Source organism: Giraffa tippelskirchi, chromosome 9, assembly GCF_054371585.1.
Source record: "Giraffa tippelskirchi isolate mGirTip1 chromosome 9, T2T-mGirTip1v1.2.pri, whole genome shotgun sequence".
Classification (NCBI taxonomy): Eukaryota; Metazoa; Chordata; class Mammalia; order Artiodactyla; family Giraffidae; genus Giraffa; species Giraffa tippelskirchi.
Window position 1 is genome coordinate 40810951 of NC_137283.1, and position 23721 is coordinate 40834671.

A 23721-nucleotide genomic window follows, 5' to 3' on the forward strand; every position below is an offset into this window, starting at 1 on the left:
TATGATAAATTACAACACCAAGTTCTTTCAGTAATTTTTCCACTCAAACACCCACTGTTTGTCATTTAAATTGAATTACTCTTTAGGAGTTGTATTTTCTTGTACCACAACTCTGATGGAATATATTATAGGTTTTATTACAAACTGAAAGTGTGGCATATTGTTTTTAAAATTTTCCCTTAAATATTATTTTTCCCATAGAACCATTTATTTAGAAATTTTTTCATTCTCAACAATATATAATTTTATGAGTGTCAATGAATGAATAGAGAAAGGGGTAGACAGACTTTTTAGATAGAGAATGGCTGCTCAATAAGATCATTTTAACCTAGAATCCAAAATAGTATTTATGGTACTTGAATTTGACAGTTTGTAAATGTTTTCATGTGCAAATCATTTCTTATCTGTTTTTCACTCTATTCACCTGTCTAGTATGGTTATTGAAGAGATTTGGGAAAAGAAGAGCACTTTGATGCTTTTCTCTGCTGACCCTGAATGGTTATGTGTAGTGGGAACAACTACACACAAAAATGTTTGTTCTGAGAAATGAATGATTACCTAGTGTAAGGATCACTCTCTTTTCAAATCACATGAACAGGCAGATATTGTTAAAGTGTGGGCCTGTAGAGCTAGATTGTAGGGGTTTGACTCCTAGTTGTCACTTCCTGTCTTTGGGCCCCTGGGCAAGTCAGTTATCTCTCTGTGCTTCAATTTCCTCATAGGTTAGGTCATGGCAACTACAGAATCTGCTTTATAGAGTTGCTAGTATTAAATGAGTTATTACTTAGAACTGTGCCAAGCTCATAGTAAGTGCTTTAGTTAATGTTAGTTCATACTTATTACCATTTTACTATTTTCTCTTGACCTGAATCAATGTTTTATAATTTGTGAATATGTTATCATAATAAAAGTCTAAACTTGCAGTTTGTTTCAGTGAACAGATGTCCGTTGAGCCCCTTCTGTAGGCCAAGGTCTGTGACAAATGAATCCAAAGGTGAATGAAGCACAGTCTTCTCATCAAGGAGATTATAGTAGGCAGAGGAGGCAAACCTATAAACAGTTAATGTTGATGGACTGTGTTAACACCAAACTAGTCTTAGGGTGGGAAATGCTGGTAAAAGGAAATATCAGACTTCCCTAGCCAAGTTGGAGCTTGTTCTAAGTGGAGATACTGGAGCTAAATTGTGAATACACACAAATGAAAGCATGGAGTTCCATTTCATGTTTGATCCCTTAACTGGGGTGTATAATGAGAATGTACAAACTCACAATGCTAGAAAACAAGGCTGGATGAAACAAACCATGAAAGGCCTTAAAAGCCATGTTAAAAAGTTTGATTTTTAGTCCACTAGAGATTTCTTTTTAAATGTTAACATGGAGAAGTTTCATGATGTTATCTGTATTCTAGAAAATGAGTACATTGTCAAAATAAAAATAGCTGGAGGCAGAGAGACCAGTTAAAAGTCTGTGCAAAGTCCAGGTGAGACATAATTAACCTGAAAATGAGTATAGTAGCAAGGAAGTAGAGGAGGGAGACATATAAATGATACTTCAGGAGTTAAATCAGTGAGAAAAAAAAAGAAAGGGAGAAAATGGCACTGAATTACTCTGGTGCTTGGAATTGGCAAAGTAGTTATGTTACCAACAGGGTAAATGTCTGGTGGAACAAGACCCAGTTTCCCCCACAGTCAGTCTCTCCCATAAGGAAGCTTCCATAAGCCTCTTATCCTTATCCCTCAGAGAGCAGACAGAATGAAAATCACAGTCACAGAAAACTAATCAAACAGATCACATGGTCCACAGCCTTGTCTAACTCAATGAAACTATAAGCCATGCTGTGTAGGGCCACCCAAGATGGATGAGTCATGGTGGAGAGTTCTCACAAAACGTAGTCCACTGGAGAAGGGAATGGCAAACCACTTCAGCATTCTTGACTTGAGAACCCCATGAACACTATGAAGAGGCAAAAAGATATGACACTGAAAGATGGATTCCCCAGGTTGGTAGGTGCCAAATATGCTACTGGAGAAAAGTGGAGAAATAACTCCAGAAAGAATGAAGAGATGGAATCAAAGCAAAAACAGTGCCCAGTTGTGGATGTCACTGGCAATGGAAGTAAAGTCCAATGCTGTAAAGAACAGTATTGTATAGGAACCTGGGATGTTAACTCCATGAATCAAGGAAAATTGGAAGTGGTTAAACAGGAGATGGCAAGAGTGAACATCGACATTTTAGGAATCAGCGAACTACAATAGACTGGAATGGGTGAATTTGACTCAGATGACCATTATATCTACTACTGTGGGCAGGAATCCCTTAGAAGAAATGGAGTAGTCTTCATAGTCAACAAAAGAGCCTGAAATGCAGTTCTTGGGTGCAATCTCAAAAATGACAGAATGATCTCTGTTCGTTTCCAAAGCAAACCATTTAGTATCACAGTAATCCAAGTCTATGCCACAACCAGTAATGCTGAAGAAGCTGAAGTTGAAAGGTTCTATGAAGACCTACAAGACCTTCTAGAACTAACACCCCAAAAAGATGTCCTTTTCATTATAGGGGACAGGAATGGAAAAGTAGGAAGTCAAGAAACACCTGGAGTAAAAGGCAAATTTGGCCTTGGAGTACAGAATGAAGCAGGGCAAAGGCTAACAGAGTTTTGCCAATAGAACGCACTGGTCATAGCAAACACCTCTTCCAGCAATGCGAGAGAAGACTCTCCACATGGACATCACCAGATGGTCAATACCAAAATCAGATTGATTATATTCTTTGCAGCCAAAGATGGAGAAGCTCTATACAGTCAGCAAAAACAAGACCTGGAGCTGATTGTGACTCAGATCATGAACTCCTTATTGCCAAATTCAGACTTAAATTGAACAAAGTAGGGAAAACCATTCAGGTATGACCTAAATCAAATCCCTTATGATTATACAGTGGAAGTAAGAAACAGATTCAAGAGATTGGATCTGATAGACAGAGTGCCTGAAGAACTATGGACGGAAGTTTGTGACGTTGTACACAAGGCAGTGATCAAGACCATCCCCAAGAAAAAGCAATGCAAAAAGGCAAAATGGCTGTCTGAGGAGGCCTTACAAACAGCTCTGAAAAGAAGGGAAGCGAAAGGCAAAGGAGAAAAGGAAAGATGTACCATTTGAATGCAGATTTCCAAAGAGTAGCAAGGAGAGATAAGAAAGCCTTCCTCAGTGATCAGTGCAAAGAAATAGAGGAAAACAATAGAATGGGATAGACCAGAGATCTCTTTAAGAAAATTACAGATACCAATGGAATATGTCATGCAAAGATGGGCAGTTACAGAAATGATATGGACCTAACAGAAGCAGAAGATATTAAGAAGAGGTGGCAACAATACACAGAAGAACTATACAAAAAAAGATCTTCATGACCCTGATTACCACGATAGTGTGATCACTCACCTAGAGCCAGACATCCTGGAATGCAAAGTCAAGTCGGCCTTATGAAGCGTCACTATAAACAAAGCTAGTGGAGGTGATGGAATTCCAGTTGAGCTATTTCAAATCCTAAAAGATGATGCTGTGACTCAATATGGCAGCAAATTTGGAAAACTCAACAGTGGCCACAGGACTGGACAAGGTCAGTTTTCATTCCAGTCCCAATGAAAGGCAATGCCAAAGAATGCTCAAACTACCACACAATTGCACTCATCTCACATGCTAGCAAAGTAATGCTCAAAATTCTCCAAGCCAGGCTTCAACAGTATGTGAACCGTGAACTTCCAGATGTTCAAGCTGGATTTAGAAAAGGCAGAGGAATCAGAGATCAAATTGCCAACATCTGTTGGATCATTGGAAAAGCACGAGAGTTCCAGAAAAACATCTATTTCTGTTTTATTGACTATGCCAAAGTCTTTGACTGTGTGGATCACAACAGACTGTGGAAAATTCTTTAAGAGATGGGAATACCAGACCACCTGACCTGCCTCCTGAGAAATCTGTATGCAGGTCAAGAAGCAACAGTTAGAACTGGACATGGAGCAACAGACTGGTTCCAAATCGGGAAAGGAGTATGTCAAGGCTGTATATTGTTGCCCTGTTTATTTAACTTATATGCAGAGTATTATATGCAAAATGCTGGGCTGGATGAAGCACAAGCTGGAATCAAGATTGCAGGGAGAAATATCAATGACCTCAGATACATAGGTGACACTACCTATGGCAGAAAGTGAAGAAGAACTAAAGAGCCTCTTGATGAAAGTGAAAGAGGAGAGTGAAAAAGTTGGCTTAAAATTCAAAGCTCAATATTCAGAAAACTAAGATCATGGCATCTGGTCCCATCACTTCATGGCAGATAGATGGAGAAACAATGGAAACCTTGAGAGATATTTTTTTTTGAGCTCCAAAATCATTGCTGATGGTGACTGCAGCCATGAAATTAAAAGACACCTGCTCCTTGGAAGAAAAGCTATGACCAACCTAGACAGCATATTGAAAAGCAGAGACATTACTTTGCCAACAAAGATCTGTCTAGTCAAAGCTATGGTTTTTCCAGTAGTCATGTATGGATGTGAGAGTTGGACTATAAAGAAAGCTGAGCACCAAAGAATTGATGCTTTTGAACTGTGGTGTTGGAGAAGACTCTTGAGAGTCCTTTGGACCCAAGGAGATCCAGCCAGTCCATCCTAAAGGAAATCAGTCCTGAATATTCATTGGAAGGACTGATGCTGAAGCTGAAGTTCCAATACTTTGGCCACCTGATGCGACGAGCTGACTCATGTGAAAAGACCCTGATGCTGGGAAAGATTGAAGACGGGAGGAGAAGGGGACAGCAGAGGATGAGTTTGTTGGATGGCATCACCAGCTTGATATACATGAGTTTGCACAAGCTCCAGGAGTTGGTGATGAACAGGAAAGCCTGGCGTGCTGCATCCCATGGGGTTGCAAAGCGTCGGACACGACTGAGCGACTGAACTGTGGAGCTTCAGTCACTACTTAGATTGTGGTTTCTCACCATGACAGAATATCTGGTGTCACACTGTCCCTCCTACAGTAAACAAAACACTGGAAAAATATATTTGAAATAAGACTTTTCAACCATTGGGATAACAGACAACATACTTGAAAAAGAAACAAATTATGTAAGCTCTATATTCCCAAGCTTTTTAAAGGTCCATTCCAGACTACAGAGGTGGGAGCCCAGACAGAGCATGGCATCTTGCTGAGTAGAGACAGAGATCAGAGTTAAGGATGACAAGAGACTGAGGTAGCTGGAATTTGTATTGTAGTGTATCTGAGAAGAACTTCAAAAATCTGCGTCAGGATCCTCTTGAATCCTTGTTCATGCTTGCAGTAGGACCCCATGAGGTAATCAAAGACCAGCACCTAGGGAAAGAACGCCTACTAAGCAACAGTGACACACAGGGCTGGGAGATGTTCAAGTGCTGGCCACAGTATCATTGAACTCATATAAGAGAAACTTTATAAAGACAGTATTACTTATAAATAGAGCTTATCTTTTCCTGTAGAAAACATCGCTTTAGAATCAAGCTAAGAAATATGAAGACTCACATCAAACAGATCAAGATGATCTACAAATAAACTTCTGTGTGGAACATCATAGAACTCTTTTAAGAAAAACAACAAAATCCAAAGCCCAGCAGCATAGTAACCATAATGTCCAGTCTACAGTTTTTAAAAAGGATACTAGATAGACAAACTGAATAACCATGGTCCATAACCTGAGAAAAATCACAGAATGAAAATTCAGTGGCTATAAGACAACTATTATAAATATATTAGTGAATTTAATGGAAATTTTCAACATAATGAGAGAACAAATTAAGAAACCCCAATGGGAAAAAAGGAAACTATGAAAAGAAACTTGGAAAAATACAGCATTGAAACGAATGATTCACTGGATAGATTTAACACTAAATTAAACACTGGGGTGATTCATTAAAATTGAAGTCAGGAATATAGAAATTCTTCAAACTGAGGCACAGAGAGGGGGAAAAAAGCCTGGGGGGAAATGAGTATAGTCTGATTGGCCTGTGAAACAATATCCATCAGTCAGTATATGTGCAATTGGAGGTGGTGCTAGTGGTGAGGAACTGCCTGCCAATGCAGGAGAAAGAAGAGACATGGGTTCGATCCCTGGGTTGGGAAAATCCCCTAGAGGAGGAAATGGCAACCCACTCTTGTATTCTTACCTGGAGAATCCCATGGACAGAGGAGCCTGGCGGGCTACAGTCCATGGGGCTGCAGAGATTGGACACTACTGAAGTTACTTGGCACACAGCACAGAGTACTATAAGAAGAGCAAAAAGAGATTGAGTGAAGAAAATTTCTAGAAAATGATCGTAGAAATTTTTCAGAATTTGAAAAATATACCTATAGATCCAGTAAGCTCAACAGACCATGAGCTGAGAAACACACAAAAGCCACCCACATTAAAATCACACTATGATATATCACAACTGGAAAAAAAAATCACCATGGTATGTCATAATTAAATTGCTAAAGATCAGTGATAAAATCTTACAATGCAGTAGAAGAAAAATCATACGTGAGAACAATGATAGAAATATATCACCAGCTTTCCATCAGAACCAATGAAAGTAGGAAGATAATGAAACAGTGCTAAGGGGATAAAATGCTTAAACCTGTCAACTTAGAATTTTTTATTTAGTGAAATTTCTTTAAAAATTGGAGCAAAATAAAAACATTTCCAGACTAAAAAGATGAGAGACTTTGTTGTCACTAAACCTGCACTATAAAAATGTTAAACGAAATTCTTCCTGATGAAAAAAAATATGTACCAGATAGAAATTTGATAGAAAGCATACCAAAATTCTTATCTAAATGAGAGAGTGAAAAGGGTCAGTAACAGTAATAAAAAAGTAGGTAAATCTAAAATATTATTCATATCGTGAATTCTTTAAAGTATTTGATTGTTGAAATCAAACAATAACAATGTAGAAGTAAAATATGTGACAGTAATAGCACAGTGATAGTGTATGAAGTTCTTATCCGTAAGATATTGTAATATTATTCAGGGTTAAATTATTAGAAGTTAAAGGTTCATAGGAGCTTCCCTGGTTGCAGAGTTTGGGCAGCAATTGAAAAAAATAAGTTTAGCTAATCAACAAATTGAGAAAAGTAATTGGGCACTGAAGGTATATTCAATACAAAATAAAGGAGAACTAAAGAAAGAGCAGATGGAACAAATAGAAAACAAATAAATTGATAGCCTTAAACTCAAACACATAAAAATAATTGCATTAAATGAAAATGGACTAAACATTACAAAAAAAGAAATTGTTAGTTTGAATGAAAAAGTGAGACACAATTGTATTCTGTTTATACGCAGTGCACATTAAATTTAAAGACACAGGTTTAAAACAATTTAATGAAAAAAGATGTATCTTACAAACATGAATTATAAAAATGCTAGAGTAGCTGGATTAATATCAGTCAAAGTAAACTGCAGGAGAAGGAATATTATGTAAACAGGCATATTTCATAAGGATAAGGGTATCAAATCATGTAGAAGATAGAACAGTCCTGAATATGTACACACCTCATAACAGTGCTTGAAATTGCATGAAGCAAAAACTAACAGAACTGAAGAAAGATATATGCTCAATTATAGATGAAGATTTCAACACTCCCCTCTCAGAAACTGACAGAAAATCAGTAAACTTGAAAAATGCTATCAATCAACCTGACTTCAATGACATTTCTAGAATGTTTACTCAAACAGCTGCAGAATAACACTGTGTTCAAATGCACATTGCATTTCCACCAATATATATGATATATTAGCCTATTTTAGTCTCAGCAAAGTTAAAAAGACTGAAATTATACAAAGTATGTTCTGTGACTATTAAAGTTAATAACAAAAAAGATAATTGAAAAATCCCCAAGTACTTGAAAATAAAGCAACACACTTCTAAATAACCTATAGGTAAACAAAAATTATAGGGAATATTAGAAAATAATTTAACTGATATTTTACTAATATTTTACTAATTTTAACTAGTAGTGAAAATAAAGCAGGCCAAAATTTGTGAGATGCATTAGAGGTATCTAAAGTATTCAGAAAGAAGTAATCAAGAGAGTAAGTCAATAAAATGGGACATGGACAATGGAGAAAAAAATCAATAAAACCAGGTGTGGATTTTTAAAAATTATTTAGTAAGTGATAAACCTAGACTAATCAAGCAAAACACAGACTACACACACACAATGTCAGTATGAAGACGAGATGTAAAGGAAAAGGAAAATAAGGGAATATTATGAACAATTTTGAACTTCCCAGGTGGTTCATTGGGTAACAGAATCCCCCTGCAGTACAGGAGAGGTGGGTTCGATTCCTGGGTCGGGAAGATCCCCTGAAGTAGGGCATGGCAACCCACTCCAGTATTCCTGCCTGGAGAATCCAATTAACACAGGAGCCTGGCAGGCTACTATCCATAGGGTCGCAAAGAAGCAGACATGACTGAGGTGACTGAGCACACATGCATGTGTGAGCAATTTTATACTAATACATTTGACAATTTAGATGAAGTAGGAAAATTTTTTCAAAGAAACAAATTGCTAAAACTGATACTAAAAGAAATAGAAAATCTGAGTAGCCTTTTATCTATATTTAGAAAATGAATCCATAATTTAAAACATTGCCACAAAGAAAATCCAGGTTCAGATAGATTTATGGGTATGTCTCACCAAACATTTGAGGAAGAATAATGCTCTTGAGAATAAGTGAGAAAGAACATTTCGAGTTGACTTAATAAAATGAAGATAGCATAATTCTTATACCAAAACCAGGAAATGTAATTCCCAAAAGAGAACTATAAATCAGAATCACTCGTGAACATAGACATATGGATCCTTAACATCATGACCAAGTAGTGTTTATCCAAGAATTCAAGGTTAATGTTACAATTTGATAATTAGTGTAATTTATCATGTTAATAGTATAAAGGGAAAATATTGTAAAATCATCTTAGTGAATGTAGAAAAATCAACTGATGAAAATTCATCAACCATTGTGATGGCTCACATCAAACTATTACCAGAAGGAAACTTGTTCAGCTTGATAAAAGACCACTATAAAAACCTACAATTCAATCATATTTAATGATGAAATACTAGTACTTACTCCTCAGATGGGGAACAAGTCAAAGATATCAACTCTGACAACTTCTGATCAGCATTGTATTCGAACTCCCCCCAGCAAGTGCAATAAGATAACAAAGATAAATTTTACAGCATACAGATTGAAAAAGAAGTAAAAATTTCTGTCTTTGCAGACAACATAACCATCTTGTAGAAAATTCTAGGGAACCTACAAAAACCAAACAAAACCTAGTTAAAATAAGTGAGTTTAACAGAGTCACAGAACACAATGTCAGTATACCAAAATCAATTTTATATTTCTATATAAATGTATTTATAGCAAGAAACAATTGAAAACTCTATAAATTTTAAAGGCATTTACAACAGTGTCAAAAATATTCAAGAGTAAGTTTAACAAAATATATGTTAGCCTCTTACATTGAAAACTATAAAACACTGCCTAGAGAAATTGAAGACCTAAATAAATGGGAGCACGTTATTAATGAATGAGAATACTGTATTTGTTAAGATGCCAATACTTTTTTAGTAAATCTGTAGATTCAGTCTGATCCCAATTACAGTCTCAGCAGGCTGCTTTTTTTTCTTTTTTTTCAGAATTTAATAAGCTACTTCTAAAATTTACATAGAAATTCACAGGTCCAAGAATAGCCAAAACCTTTTCGAAAAGTAAAATTTATATCTCATGATTTCAAAACTTCATATAAGGTTACAGTAATCAAAATATTACGTACCTGGCATAGATAAAGTAAAAAGTTCAGGACACCCGCACATGTATACATCAACCAAAGCATCAGAGCAGTTCAATAGGCAGAGGAATTTTTTTTTTTTTTGAGAACTGGAAATTCTGAGTATATACGAGAAAGAAAAATGAACCTCAACCCATACTTCATACCATTTACAAAAATTAATTTGAAATGGATTATAGATCTAAATGTAAATACAAAAAGCTACTTTAAGATATGTCTTAGGGCCCAGAAAGCATTAACCATAATTAAGAAATTAATTGACAAAATAGGCTTCAATGAAATTTAAAACTGTGCATAATAAAGATATTAAGAAAATGAATAAGCAAGCCACAAAATGGGAGATGATATTCTTAATATATATAACTGACAACAGACTTTTATTGAGATTAGATCCTACAACTCTATAATGAAAATGCATAACTTTTTTTAAGGCAAAAATAATTCAACAGAGATTTTTACAGTTGATTAAGTATATGAAGAAAAGCTCTATACTATCAGTCAGGGAAATACAAGTTAAAAAAACAGTTACCTCTACTACTTCACCTACTAAGAATAGCTAAAAGAGACAAGAAATACTAAATGTTGTTGAGATGTAAAGCAGTCTCATGAATTTCTAGTATAAATGGAAAATGGTATAACTACTTTGAAAATACCTTTGGAGGTAACTTTCTCATAAAGTTAAACATTTGTCCTTTGATCCAACAGTTCTACTTCTTGCTGTCTATCTAAGGAAATGAAAATATGTGTATACAAATTTGCATTTCACAACAGCTTTATTTATGATGGCCAAAATGTTGAAATAACTCAAAAGTCCAACAGCAGAAGACTGAACAAACAGTCCTCTATGCACAGAGTGAGGGACTACTCAGCAAAACAAGAATGAACTACCAATGCATGCATCAACACTGATGAGCCTCAGATGTTAGCCTGAGTGTAAGGAGCCATGTACTGTGATTTCATTTATATAAATAGAATAGACAAAATTAATCTAAGGTGAAAGAAATTAGTGCTTTCCCTTAAAAAGTATGAATGTGGAGACTGATTGGAAAGCTGCACAAAAGATATGTTTGGGATGATTGAAATGTTGTATACCTTTATGAGTTATGGTATGCAGATGTATGAGATGGTCAAAACTCATCAGACTGTATCCTCAAACTATGCATTTCATGATATGAAAGTCAGAGAGCTTATATGGCTAATGTACATTGAGCATTTACCATATGCTAGACACTATTAGAAGTGCTTACATGTATTTAAACATTTAGTCCTAACAACTCTATGAGAGATGCGTCATTATTATCACCATTTTACAAATAAGGAAAGAGAGAGAGAACACATAACTGCAAAGGTTATATAACTAGTAAGTGGTAGAACTGGAATCCAAATCAGACAGTTTGGCTCTAGAGCCCAAATTCTTGCATCCCTGGGAGGAATATATTTAAAAGGTGTTGTCACTAGAGATTAACTGGAGAGAGTTGCCAGATTAAGAAACAGAATATAGTTCAAACTTTTTTAAGTATTTCAGGGTAATGAAATTAAATCTCAAGATGTGACCACATGACTGGATTAAGGAGTAAAGAGGAGAGGAAGACTTTTGAAGGAAAGGCAGTTAAGGGACTTTTAGTGTGTCGAACGGTATATCAGAAGGTAAGATGAACCTGGTCCCAGTGTTTTCCAAGAATGTGTATAGGATGGTGTGGTTTTACTCAAGTGTGTGTTCTCAAGTGGTGTGTCTGAGGAGGTATAAGGAGTGAGTGGAGAGTGATGTGAAGCTGAAAGGGTGGAAGGGCCTGTCTGTGCAATGCCTCTGGTTTCAAAGAAGGTAGGGTTCACAGTCAGAAGAACAGACTCTCTCCCAGTGCCACGGTCCCATGGCTTCAGAACTGAAGGCTGTAGAACCACAGGTAAACTCCATAAGTGAACTTCAACTCTAGACTTGAAGAGGAAGTAATACCTCAGAGAAAAGCCAGGTTTCATTTAAGGTAAGGCGTGTAGGACCGTTAAACAGTATGTGTGCTCAGTCATGTCCAACTCTTTGCAGCCTCATGGACTGTAGCCCACCAGGCTCCTCTGTCTATGGGATTTCCCAAGCAAGAATACTGGAGTGGGTTGCCATTTCCTTCTTCATGGAATCTTCCAAACCCAGGGATCAAACCCAAATCTCTTGCATCTCCTGCACTGGCAAGTGGATTCTTTACCACTCACTAGTGCCATGTGGGAAGCCCATAGGACCCTTAAAAGAATATAGAGAATATAAGTACTTTTCAGTAATACGGATTTCTAAAGGCACAATGAAAGGGCGACTTGAGGATTAGCAAGAGAATGATGGGACAGCTATTTGAGGAAGAGAGAGCTTGCTGGAGGAGGGTAGGAATTGGAGGTAGGGATTGATTGCTGAACAGGTATAGTGATGGTACTTCTGCAAGGAACTTGGTTTTCCTTGATGCAGTCATGAGCTACAACATTAGCAGCCCCAAATTCCAGTCCTCAACTACATGCTTTCCATATTAAGGGGTTGCAGTGACTTGCTTCTCATGGGGAAATTACTTTTATATTAGTAATACGTAATTACTTCTCCTGCCCATGTGGAAATTACTATTTCAGTCTCTCTGCTTGCATCACTTAATAAACACAATATGTTGATGAAAAAGGTGGACAAAGTCATTGTAAGCAGATTTTCTGTTGAGAAGTTAAAACTGAAGTGGAAAATTATTTTAAAAGGCACAAGAATAAAAGTCTAAAAAGCTTCTTTTTTTGTTATTTTGGGAGCATGAAAACAGAATGAAGTTCTAAAATTCTGGAAAGAGATGTACTTTAGAATTGCTGGGTTACAAAATTGTAGTTTTTTGTCATTTCTTTTTAGCAAGGCATTGCTGGCTAGCTCTGTGTACTGTTAACAATTCAGGCTCTTCATACAGGGGCAAAATGAATCTAATTACCTTCAGATCTTTCCTATAGTATTGGTAGAGAAAAGGGGCATAAGAAATCAAAAAAGTTCTGGGACAACCAAGAGCTTTTTATTGCATGCCTTTGAGTGTGTGTGTGTGTGTGTGTGTGTGTGTGTGTGTGTGTGTGTATGTGTATGCGTGTTTCACCAATACAATGAAGCCATATTGCCAAAACATTCCAGTAAAAACTAGAAGTTAAATTCTTTGAATCATGATTTCACCCTTTGGCAGTCAATTCTTTCATGGAAAATTCCATGTTGAAATGAAATAGTAAACTCTCTTACTAATCCAAGCAACAAACTAGCAGATCTGTCTCTTCTCTATAAAGACTGGTGTTTTTCCCATGCTAATTTCTCAAGGACCTGTAATTGTAAATATTTTAGATCAGGAGCTCTTCCCTGCTGAACTAGAGTTTCACATGGGATAAAGTGATTAGATATCAAGAAAAATGTCAGAAAAAGGGGATTTTAAGTGTGAATGATCCCCAATGATAATGAAAATATTTTATAAAGATCAACTGTAATTCAAATAATCAACCTGTTGGTAGTAGGGAACTCAGAACACTTTTCCATAACTTCAGAAAATATATCACAGAAATTATAAGAATAATGATTTATTTGTGAAAGCTTATGAAAATTGTAACCTTTACAAATATCAGCTTAACCAAAAAAGGAAAAAAAAAGCAAGCAACAAACCTCTATTTCTTCTAACCAAGGAAGATTTGTGAAAGTTAACCCCATCTTTTCCAAGAACTACTCCCATCTGTACTTCTAAAAGATGGATTCAGTAAATAACTTATCAGTACTTACACATTTCTGAGGTTTGTTGAATGATGATAAAGTGAAAGACTGAAAATATGTGTGCAGGCATGTATTTATATGCTTATCTTCACATACTCTTACACACACATGCATACCATTATTTGTTGAGTACTTTTCATGAAGCGTTAATCTAGGCAGAGGAAATAAAAGCAGTTTGATTTGGGATATATAAAAAGTGTGGAAATCACACCTGAAATCCAAGCAACAAAACCAAAAGTAAACAAATGGGACTACATCAAACTAAAAAGCTTCAGCACAACAAAAGAACACATTGACAAAATGAAAAGACAACCTATGAAATAGAGAAAAAAATCTGCAAACCATATATCCGATAAGGAGTTAATGTCAAAAATATATGAAGAACTCATATAACTCAATAGCAAAAAATGAAAAAAAAAAAGCAGTTAAAGTGGGCAAAGGACCTAAATAGACATTTTTCAAAGAAGATATACAGTAGACCAACAGATACATGGGAAAATGCTCAACATCACTAGTCACTAAGGAGTTGCAAATTAAAACCACAATGAGACATCAACTTGTACCTGTTAGAATGGATATCATCAAAAAGACAAAAGATAAATATGTATAAATGTAGAGAAAAGGGAACCCTTCTGCACTGTTGGTAAGATTATAAATTGGTGTAGCCACTGTGGAAAACAGTACGGAGGTGCCTCAAAAACTTAAGAATAGAACTACCAAACGATCCAGCATTCCACTCTGGGACATAGTCAAAGCAAACAGTAGCACTAACTTGAAAAGATATCTGCACCCCCATAATCACTGCAACATTATTTGCAATAGCCAAGACATGGAAACAATCTAGGTGTCCATCTGTGGATGAGTAAAGAAGGTGTGGTATATATGTACAATGGGATATTTTTCAGCCATAAGAAAGTGAGAAAATCCTACCCAATGCAACAACATGGATGGACCTTGAAGACATTGTACGCTAAGTGAAATAAGTAAAATAGGACAAATACTGAATGATCTCACTTATATGTGGAATCTAAGCAAAACAACACCAAGCTCATAGAAAAGAGATCAGATTTGTGGTTACTAGACACAGTGGGAGGCAGGGGCGGGCACTTCTATCTTCTATAAAATAAGCAAACGGTAGGGATGACATTTTTTCACACTTTGTTGTGATCCACACAGCCAAAGGCTTTAGCATGGGCAATAAAGCAGAAGTAGATGTTTTTCTGGAACTTTTGCTTTTTCGATGATCCAGTGGATGTTCGCAATTTGATCTCTGGTTCTTCTGCCTTTCTAAATCCAGTTTGAACATCTGGAAGTTCACGGTTCATGTACTGTTGAAGCCTGGCTTGGAGAATTTTGAGCATTACTTTGCTAGCATGTGAAATGAGTGCAATTGTGTGGTAGTTTGAACATTCTTTGGCATTGCCTTTCTCTTGGACTGGAATGAACTGACCTTTTCCAGTCCTGTGGCCACTGCTGAGTTTTCCAGATTTGCTGGCGTATTGAGTGCAGCACTTTCACACCATCATCTTTTAGGATGAGCCATTTCGAAATAGCTCACCTGGAATTCCATCACTTCCACTAGCTTTGTTCGTAGTGATGCTTCCTAAGGCCCACTTGACTCCACATTCCAGGATGTCTGGCTCTAGATGAGTGATCAGATCCTCATTTATCTGGGTTTGAAGATCTTTTTTGTACAGTTCTTCTGTGTGTTCTTGCCACCTCTTCTTAATATCCCCTGCTTCTGTTAGGTCCATACCATTTCTGTCCTTTATTGAGCCCATCTTTGCATGAAATGTTCCCTTGGTATCTCTGATTTTCTTGAAGAGATCTCTAGTCTTTCCCATTCTATTGTTTTCCTCTATTTCTCTTCATTGATCACTGAGGAAGGCTTTGTTATCTCTCCTTGGTAATCTTTGGAACTCTGCATTCAGATGGGTATATCTTTCCTTTTCTCCTTTGCCTTTCACTTCTCTTCTTTTCATAGCTGTTTGTAAGGCCTCCTCAGACAGCCATTTTGCCTTTTTGCATTGCTTTTTCTGGGGGATGGTCTTGATCCCTGTCTCCTATACAATGTCACGAACCTCCGTCCATAGTTCTTCAGGCACTCTGTCTATCAGATCTAATCCTTTGAATCTGTTTGTCACTTCCACTGTATAATCATAAGGGATTTGATTTAGGTCATACCTAAATGGTCTAGTGTACTTTCTTCAACTTAAGTCTGAATTTGGCAATAAGGAGTTCATGATCTGAGTCACAGTCAGCTCCCGGTCTTGTTTTTGCTGACTGTATAGAGCTTCTGCATCTTTGACTGCAAAGAATATAATCAATCTGATTTTGGTATTGACCATCTGGTGATGTCCATGTGGAGAGTCTTCTCTCGCGTTGCTGGAAAAGGGTGTTTGCTATGACCAGTGCGTTCTATTGGCAAAACTCTTAGCCTTTGCCCTACTTCATTGGGTACTCAAAGGCCAAATTTTCCCATTACTCCAGGTATTTTCACTTCCTACTTTTGCCTTGCAGTCCCCTATAATGAAAAAGACATCTTTTTGGATTATTAGTTCTAGAAGGTCTTGTAGGTCTTCATAGAACCGTTCAACTTAACTGGACATGGAACAACAGACTGGTTCCAAATTGGGAAAAGAATACATCAAGGCTGTATATTGTCACCCTGCTTGTTTAACTTATATACAGAGTACATCATGAGAAATGCTGAACTGGATGAAGCACAAGCTGAAATCAAGATTGCAGGGAGAAATATCAATAACCTCAGATATGCCTATGACACCACCCTTATGGCAGAAAGCAAAGAAGAACTAAAGAGCTTCTTGATGAAAGTGAAAGAGGAGAGTGAAAAAGTTGGCTTAAAACTCAACATTCAGAAAACTAAGATCATGGCATCTGGTCCCTTCACTTAATGGCATATATATGGGGAAACAGTGGAAACAGTGACAGACTTTATTTTGGGGCATTCCCAAATCACTGCAGATGGTGACTGCAGCCTTGAAATAAAAAGACACTTGCTCCTTGGAAGAAAAGTTATGACCAACCTAGACAGCTTATTAAAAAGCAGAGGCATTACTTTGCCAACAAAGTTCCATCTAGTCAAACCTATGGTTTTTCCAATAGCCATGTATGAATATGAGAGTTGGACTATAAAGAAAGCTGAGGGCCGAAGAATTGATGCTTTTGAACTGTGGAATTGGAGAAGACTCTTAAGAGTCCCTTGGACTGCAAGTTGATCCGCCCAGTCCATCCTAAAGGAAATCAGTCATGAATATTCATTGGTAGGACTGATGTTGAAGCTGAAACTCCAATACTTTGGCTACCTGATGCAAAGAACTGACTCATTTGAAAAGACCCTGATGCTGGGAAAGATTGAAGGCAGGAAGAGAAGGGATTGACAGAGGATGAGATGGTTACATGGCATCAGTGACTCAATGGACATGAGTTTGAGTAAACTCCAGGAGTTGGCGATGGACAGGGAGGCCTGGCGTGCTGCAGTCCATGGTGTTGCAAAGAGTCGGACACGACTGAGCGACTGAACTGAACTGAGGGATATCATACAACATGGTGACTGCTGATGAACTATAGTAAGGCTCTTAAGACAGTAGATCCTAAGAGTTCTCATCACAAGAAAAATCTTTTTCCATCTTATTGCATCTGTGTGAGATGATGAATATTAACTAAACCTATTGTAGTAATCAGTTCACAATACAAGTAAATCAAACCATCATGCTGCACAGCTTCAACTTGTACAGTGATGTCAGTTATTTCTCAGTAAAGCTGTGTGGGGGGAAAAAAGCATTTAGTAGGTAAGGGCCTGGTTTCCTGTACTCACAGTGTGTGAAGGTTGACTCCAATTCCAAGCAGAGCTGGCAGAGTCCAGTGGGGTCTTCAGGTGCAGCCAACCGAAGAGTTCCTCTAAGCACAGAATAAAGGAGCAGGGTCCTGAAAAAAAAATTGCCCAGCACATTCCCATGCCTCCCTGTCCCTGGAAACCCTTACTTGTTCAAAACCAAACTCAGATGTCACCTCCAAGCATTTTCTAAATGTAGAAAGACTTAAAATATTTATTTCAAAAAAGAGATAATTTGAAAAGCAATTATTAACTGTGGAAATGTGAAGAACTTGTATACGGGGAGGAAAGGTCATCATAGATCAGCACTTGGTTTAGGTGTTCGTAATAGTTTCATAGTCACAGTAAGGAGAACACAGAATATGGATTTTAAAGAAAAGGGAGAAAGAGAATGAGAGATAATTATCTTGGGAAGAAGTTGGAAATTAAGGTGTGTAAATGAGCTAAAAGTCTTATCTACCATAATAAGTCAGCAGATAAATGTCTAAAATTGATGAATCAAGAAATATTATTAAAAAATACAGAGAGAAGGAATGGTTAAGAGTAGACAGTATGATTGGATGAGTGAAAAAGTGACAGAGGGCTACATTTTGTGTAAAACTATTGGCACTATATTTAACCTGCATTTGCATACACTGTCATGTTAAAAAAAAAAATTAATTTTTTTAAACAAAGCCTTTCTTGAACATCCCCACCCTCCTGCCCTCTGTACTCACTGTACATAACAGATGCCGCATGTCTGATTTCCTTCCCAGACTGGAAGGAGTTACATTCAATGCTCTATCCTTGAATCTATGGGCAGTGTCTCAACACCTGATAAGCACGTAGCACCTATAAGGAAGGCTTCCCTGGTAGCTCAGTGGTAAGGAATCCACCTGCCAAGCAGGAGGTGTGGGTTCAATCCCTGGGTCGGGAAGATCCCCTGGAGAGGTAAATGGCAACCCATTCCAGTATTCTTGCCTGGAGAATCCCATGGACAGAGGAACCTGGCAGGCTACAGTCCATGGGGTCACAAAAGAGTCAGACACAATTTAGTGACTAAACAACAACAACCTATGGAGAAGAATGGATAAATGTGATTACTAATGGGACAAACCAGCTGAAAGATTGGAATTGGGGCATCATGTTAAATTTTTAAGGTGTAGGACCAGAATTTGTAACAACAATCATAAATGAAGAGGAAAAGTTAAAATTTTACATAACCTTCTGCTCCTTCTGCCACTGTAACTCAGCTTGCTCCTTGCCAAGTCTGGATCACGTAGGTCACGTAGTCTCAGAAAGTGGGGACTTACAATCCTAGGATCTGGAGCTTATCTCACTCACCCTTGTCCTGCTCTTTGCAGTTGCTCAGCCCCTGCAAACCTGCTTAATCATGCCTGTCCGTGTAAAGGTCAAGCATCCCCCTCTCCATCTTGATCACTGTTCCTGCACACCCAAAACCTCTTAGTTTAAACCAGCCTATCAGCAGCTAGTGTTGCCCACTAGAGTAGGTCTATAAAAACTCTGTAACCCCTTTGTTCAGGACTCAGAGGTTAGAGTGTTAACTCCTCTGGGCCCAACAGCGTAATAAACGCGAGTTCTCCAGTTCTTTGAGTGTGGTGCTTGATTTCTCGATTACTGGTTTCTGCAACAATAATACTTGTATAATAATATTAATAATTATTGTTAGATAGCTGAAAACCCCAGAACTTCCATACAGCCTGGCTTTTACCAAGCCATAGTGTTTCACCATATGGCATGCATACTGAATTTGTCCCATACATTTCACTTCCTGTGCTAGCACTTCATGCTTAAATGACTGATGGAAACTAACTGGTCTGCCTCTGTCTGTCTATATTCTACCTCAGCCTTCTCCCCCAATACCCCTCTACTGCCCCAAACATTCCTTCACTGAGGTTAATTCAGACTTCCCAGTTACTCTACATTTCTTACATTCTCCTTCAAGAACCACGGTGACACTTGACCCTATGCGGTCCACATTTCTCTTCTTGATCTTCCAACAACTCCACAACCTGGCCTCACTGCCCTATCCCACATTACTTCCCACACCTCCCAAGAGCGTGCCTCCTGCTTGTTAGGCCAGCCTTGTTGTTATATCACACTCCCTAACCCTCCTGCTGGTTAGGCCAGCCTCGTTGTTATATCACACTCAGTCCTACCTCCTACCAGGCTGCTTTCCCCCAAAAAAGATCAGAGCAGTCCCATCACTTGGAAATACAATGTTACTGTTGAGACATCTGCAAAGAAAATAATTTTCCATATTTAATCAATATTTTACTGCATTTTTTACTCTTGTACTGTGGAAACAAACTCAGATTCTCATCCATATTAAAACCAAGACTCTTAAATGGAATGAATTTGACTTTTAAAATGACATTATATTTCCTTTGTCAATTAATATATCTCTCGATTTTGATAGATTAATAAAACAGACCTTATGTAAAATGTGCTTCTAAGCAAATAATGGAAGACCCGATTATAAGCACAGACAATTTTAAATACTGTTTTTCTTTTAACTTCAAAAATTCTCTTTTCTGCTTTTGTCCTGTAGTTTTAAATGTCTTGATTTTTTACTAAATGATTATTTTCTTTTTCTTTAACTCAGTAAGACCATTTAGAGAATTCATCTGCTGAAGTATTGAGGGTTCTAATTGTTTAATGGACAGAAATTAGGCCCTGCAAGAGTACTTTAAAAACTGGCAAATACAAGGCATAATTACAGATTCTTTAGAAGAATGTATTTCTGTACAATAGGTTAATTGGTAAGTAGACAGCACTGGCCACACTTTAGACCCAGCTTCCAATTTCGATTTCATCTATGCTTTTTTTTTTTTTTTAAATAAATATAAGTGGCTAATTGTGATCAAATTAGTCCTCTTGAAGAACAATTGGCTACTTATCTCTTATTTTCAAGATTTAAGTAGTCTAACCCGTCTACAGTTAACTGCCTACAGATCTAGGGTTATTTCCCTAAGTTGTCAAAGCCTTGTCTCACGATAGGAACTCTGTAGCCAAGTGACCACTGTGTAGTTCATATTATGATGATTTCTTTGGAAAAATCAAGATAGTTTTTAAGAAAATTGAAGCCAAAACAGATAGATTTACCTAAAGGGGAAAATTGGTTTGGGGCTGGTTGACCCAGTTGATTGCTTCAACTCACTGAACTTTCTGCTTGTAAGATGGCTTCTTCATTTATGTGACTGTAAAAGGTACTTACTCCTCTTTCCCTTTTTAATTTTAGTGGTGCAATCTATGCATTGACTTGGTGGCATTTACCAATGAAATATTCAAAGGAGCAGTTTTCCAGTCACTAGATGGAATTACTGTCTCAGCAAACTGCAAGCTACGAAAGATCTTCACTTTAAAATACAAGCCTCAAGACACTGCTGATAAAGATGGTATGTTCAAACTACTGTCAAGATTTTTTAGTTCTCCAGTTTTTTTTAATTCATTTTAATTGGAGGCTAATTACTTTACAATATTGTAGTTTTTAAAAAAGGTAGACATGCCTTTGGAAAGTAAGAGTACAAGATGTTTTTCTTTTTTTTAATTTATCTTTATTTAATTGTGGAAAGAACATTTAACATGAGGTCTATCTTAACAAATTTTATTGTTAATAAATGTTATTGTTGACTATAGCTACAGTGTTATACAGCAGGTCTCGAGCTTATTCATCTTGACTGAAATAATAATAATAAATTAATTTTCTAATGATCATGGTAAGATAGAATGATGGCTGAGATGTTACTCATATGATTTTTAAAGACACTGGAAATATATACAGTAATTACTCATTAAATTATTAATAACTGTACTCTGCAGGAAACAGAGCCATCTAGAATTCATAAGGCAGCACAAACTCTCCTGCTAAGATATCTTAAACAACTAAAATATTGAGAGACTACTATTGCTCTTTATTTTCACGCGGGATTACTTTTAACACAATCAGTTCTCCTAGAAGCCCAGGAAATAGGACTGCACATTAGATGGCAAAGGTGATTTCTTAGAAGTTTATATGTAGACTTTAGATTTGTGCTCCATCTGGATGAGTGTCTGTGGAACAGGACACTGTGCCTATAAATTCACTTGGTAATAAAACACAGCAATGCATTTACAGCTCCCCAGAGAAATCAAAAGCCATGAAGTATGGCTAGTCATCTTATATACCACTTAAAGGCTATACAAGAAAGTGAAAGATTTAATTAAAAAAAAAAAAAGAGCATCCAGTTAATAAGAAACTTCAAAATTTATAGAAATATAGATAAATTTAGGTGAATTCCATATCAGATTGTAAGAGGTAAATGATAACCTAATTGAAATTTTTAATAAATGTAAGGAAAAAGTGAATCAAAACTTGACAGATTAAATACATGTTTTTGTCTCTGATTCTTTCTAAAGCTGCAATAAAATTATGACATGGGAATAAAAATGGTATAAACCCACCAAGATGAAGAGACAACAAAACATAAAAGATGTTCGTAAATTTTGTCAGATTGAGACGTGACAACTGACTTAACAGAGCAGAGAAGGCTGAAACTTTTAGTTTTACAGGGAGATTTACTAGTAAGATTCATAGCACAGAACCTCAGGGGAGATGAAGAACTGACTGTCCTTAGGAGAGGGTTCAATACAAAGATATAGGAAGATCCTGCACTCATCTCCTCCCCTGGACTCAAGAAATCTACAGCTACATTTGGAATGAATCTCTTAGAAAGGGGCCTTCAAATTGGTTGAATAGCATCTCCACAACAAAGGGTTTAAACAGCATCAAAGCTATGAATGAGTGAAAAGTGAAAGCCACTCAGTCGAGTCCCAACTCTTTTTGACCCCATAGACTGTACAGTTCATGGAATTCTGCAGGCCAGAATACTAGAGTGGGTAGCCTTTCCCTTCTCCAGGGGATCTTCCCAACCCAGGGATTGAACCCAGGTCTCCCGCATTGTGGGCAGATTCTTTACCAGCTGAGCCACAAGGGAAGCCACAAAGGTAGGAGAGGCAGGGATAATGTCTCCCCCCAGGGGAAAAGAACCACACCCCAGCCATAGCAGTGTACGAATGGGAAAGGTCACAGAGCTATGGACCTTTCCCCTGAGGAGCAGGATATCTCAGCTCCGTGCCAGGAACCCTGCCCCTAGGTCCTGTACAGGAGAGATGAGCCCCTGAAGTAACTGTCTTTGAAACCAGTGGGGAGTATGTCCAGGAAAACTATAAAACTGCAGGGATGAGAAGCCCACTCTTAAAGAGCTTCCTGCAGACCTACTAGACCCCAAAACCAGTTGACCCACAGGACACAAACACCAGTTGAAAAGTGCCTGTATTAGAGGTGAAGGGGTCCTACTTACTAACCTTGAAACATATGCTGGAGAGTCAGAAACCAGTTGGAATAATCTCCCAGGTCTGAACCTCTAGCAATAGACCTTTTTGTGATCTCAGGCTACTTTGTAGTATCAGAACTGTCAAGCACCATTTTGGAATTCTCTCTCTCACCTATTATGCCAGTGGGTCTGCCCTGCTGGGAGCCTCAGCGTTAGGGCTATGTTTTGACTGGGCACTGCTTCCAGTCTGAGGACCAGCCCCACCCACAGCCACAGCCTTGCCAAAACTGGAAGGCACACACAGCCCAAATAGTTGGGCAAACCCTTGAATTCTTGGCTCTGGTGGAAAGCAAGGTTGTGCTTCTGAGCCCCACAGGACATGTCTTAAATAAGGCCACTCCTTCAAGACTGGGAGAGACAGCTGATTTACCTAATACATAGAAACAGAATTAAGCAAAATAAGGAGACAGAGGAATATGTTCCAATTGAAGGAATAAGACAAAACTTCAGAAAAAGAAATAAAAGAAACAGATAAGCAGTCTCCTGGCAGAGTTCAGTGATGATCATAAAGTTGCTCATCAAACTTGGAAGAAAAATGGTTGAACAGAGTGAGAACTGCAACAGAGAGATAGAAAATAGAAGAAAGTACCAAAGAGAAGTAATAACTGAGCTAAAAAATACACTAGAAGAGTTCAACAACAGATTGGATGAGGCAGCAGAAAGAATCAAGAAGCCAAGACAAAGCAATGAAAATCACCCAGACAGACTAGCAGAATGACAAAGAATTTTAAGAGGTGAAGATACCTTAAGGGACCTTTGGAACAGCATCAAGTGAAATAACATTCCTATTACAGAGTCCCACAAGAGGAAAGAGAGGCAAAAAAAAAAAATTATTTGAAGAAATAGTGGCTGAAAATTTCCCTAATATGGGAAAGGAGAT

General features: G+C 37.5%; 1 protein-coding gene across 42 annotated transcripts in view; it reads left to right on the top strand.

The window, feature by feature from the left end:
- Positions 1–23721, top strand: part of CFAP20DC (CFAP20 domain containing) — a 282051-nt gene that overhangs the window by 96594 nt on the left and 161736 nt on the right. For all 42 annotated transcript variants that reach the window (XR_014063942.1, XR_014063947.1, XR_014063945.1 and 39 more), the window contains one exon: positions 20708–20864. Coding sequence is in view for 33 of the 42 variants with exons in the window: in XM_081524581.1 (XP_081380707.1) it covers positions 20708–20864 (157 nt within the window). In the remaining 9 variants the exon portion in view is untranslated. The remainder of the gene's footprint in view (positions 1–20707; positions 20865–23721) is intronic.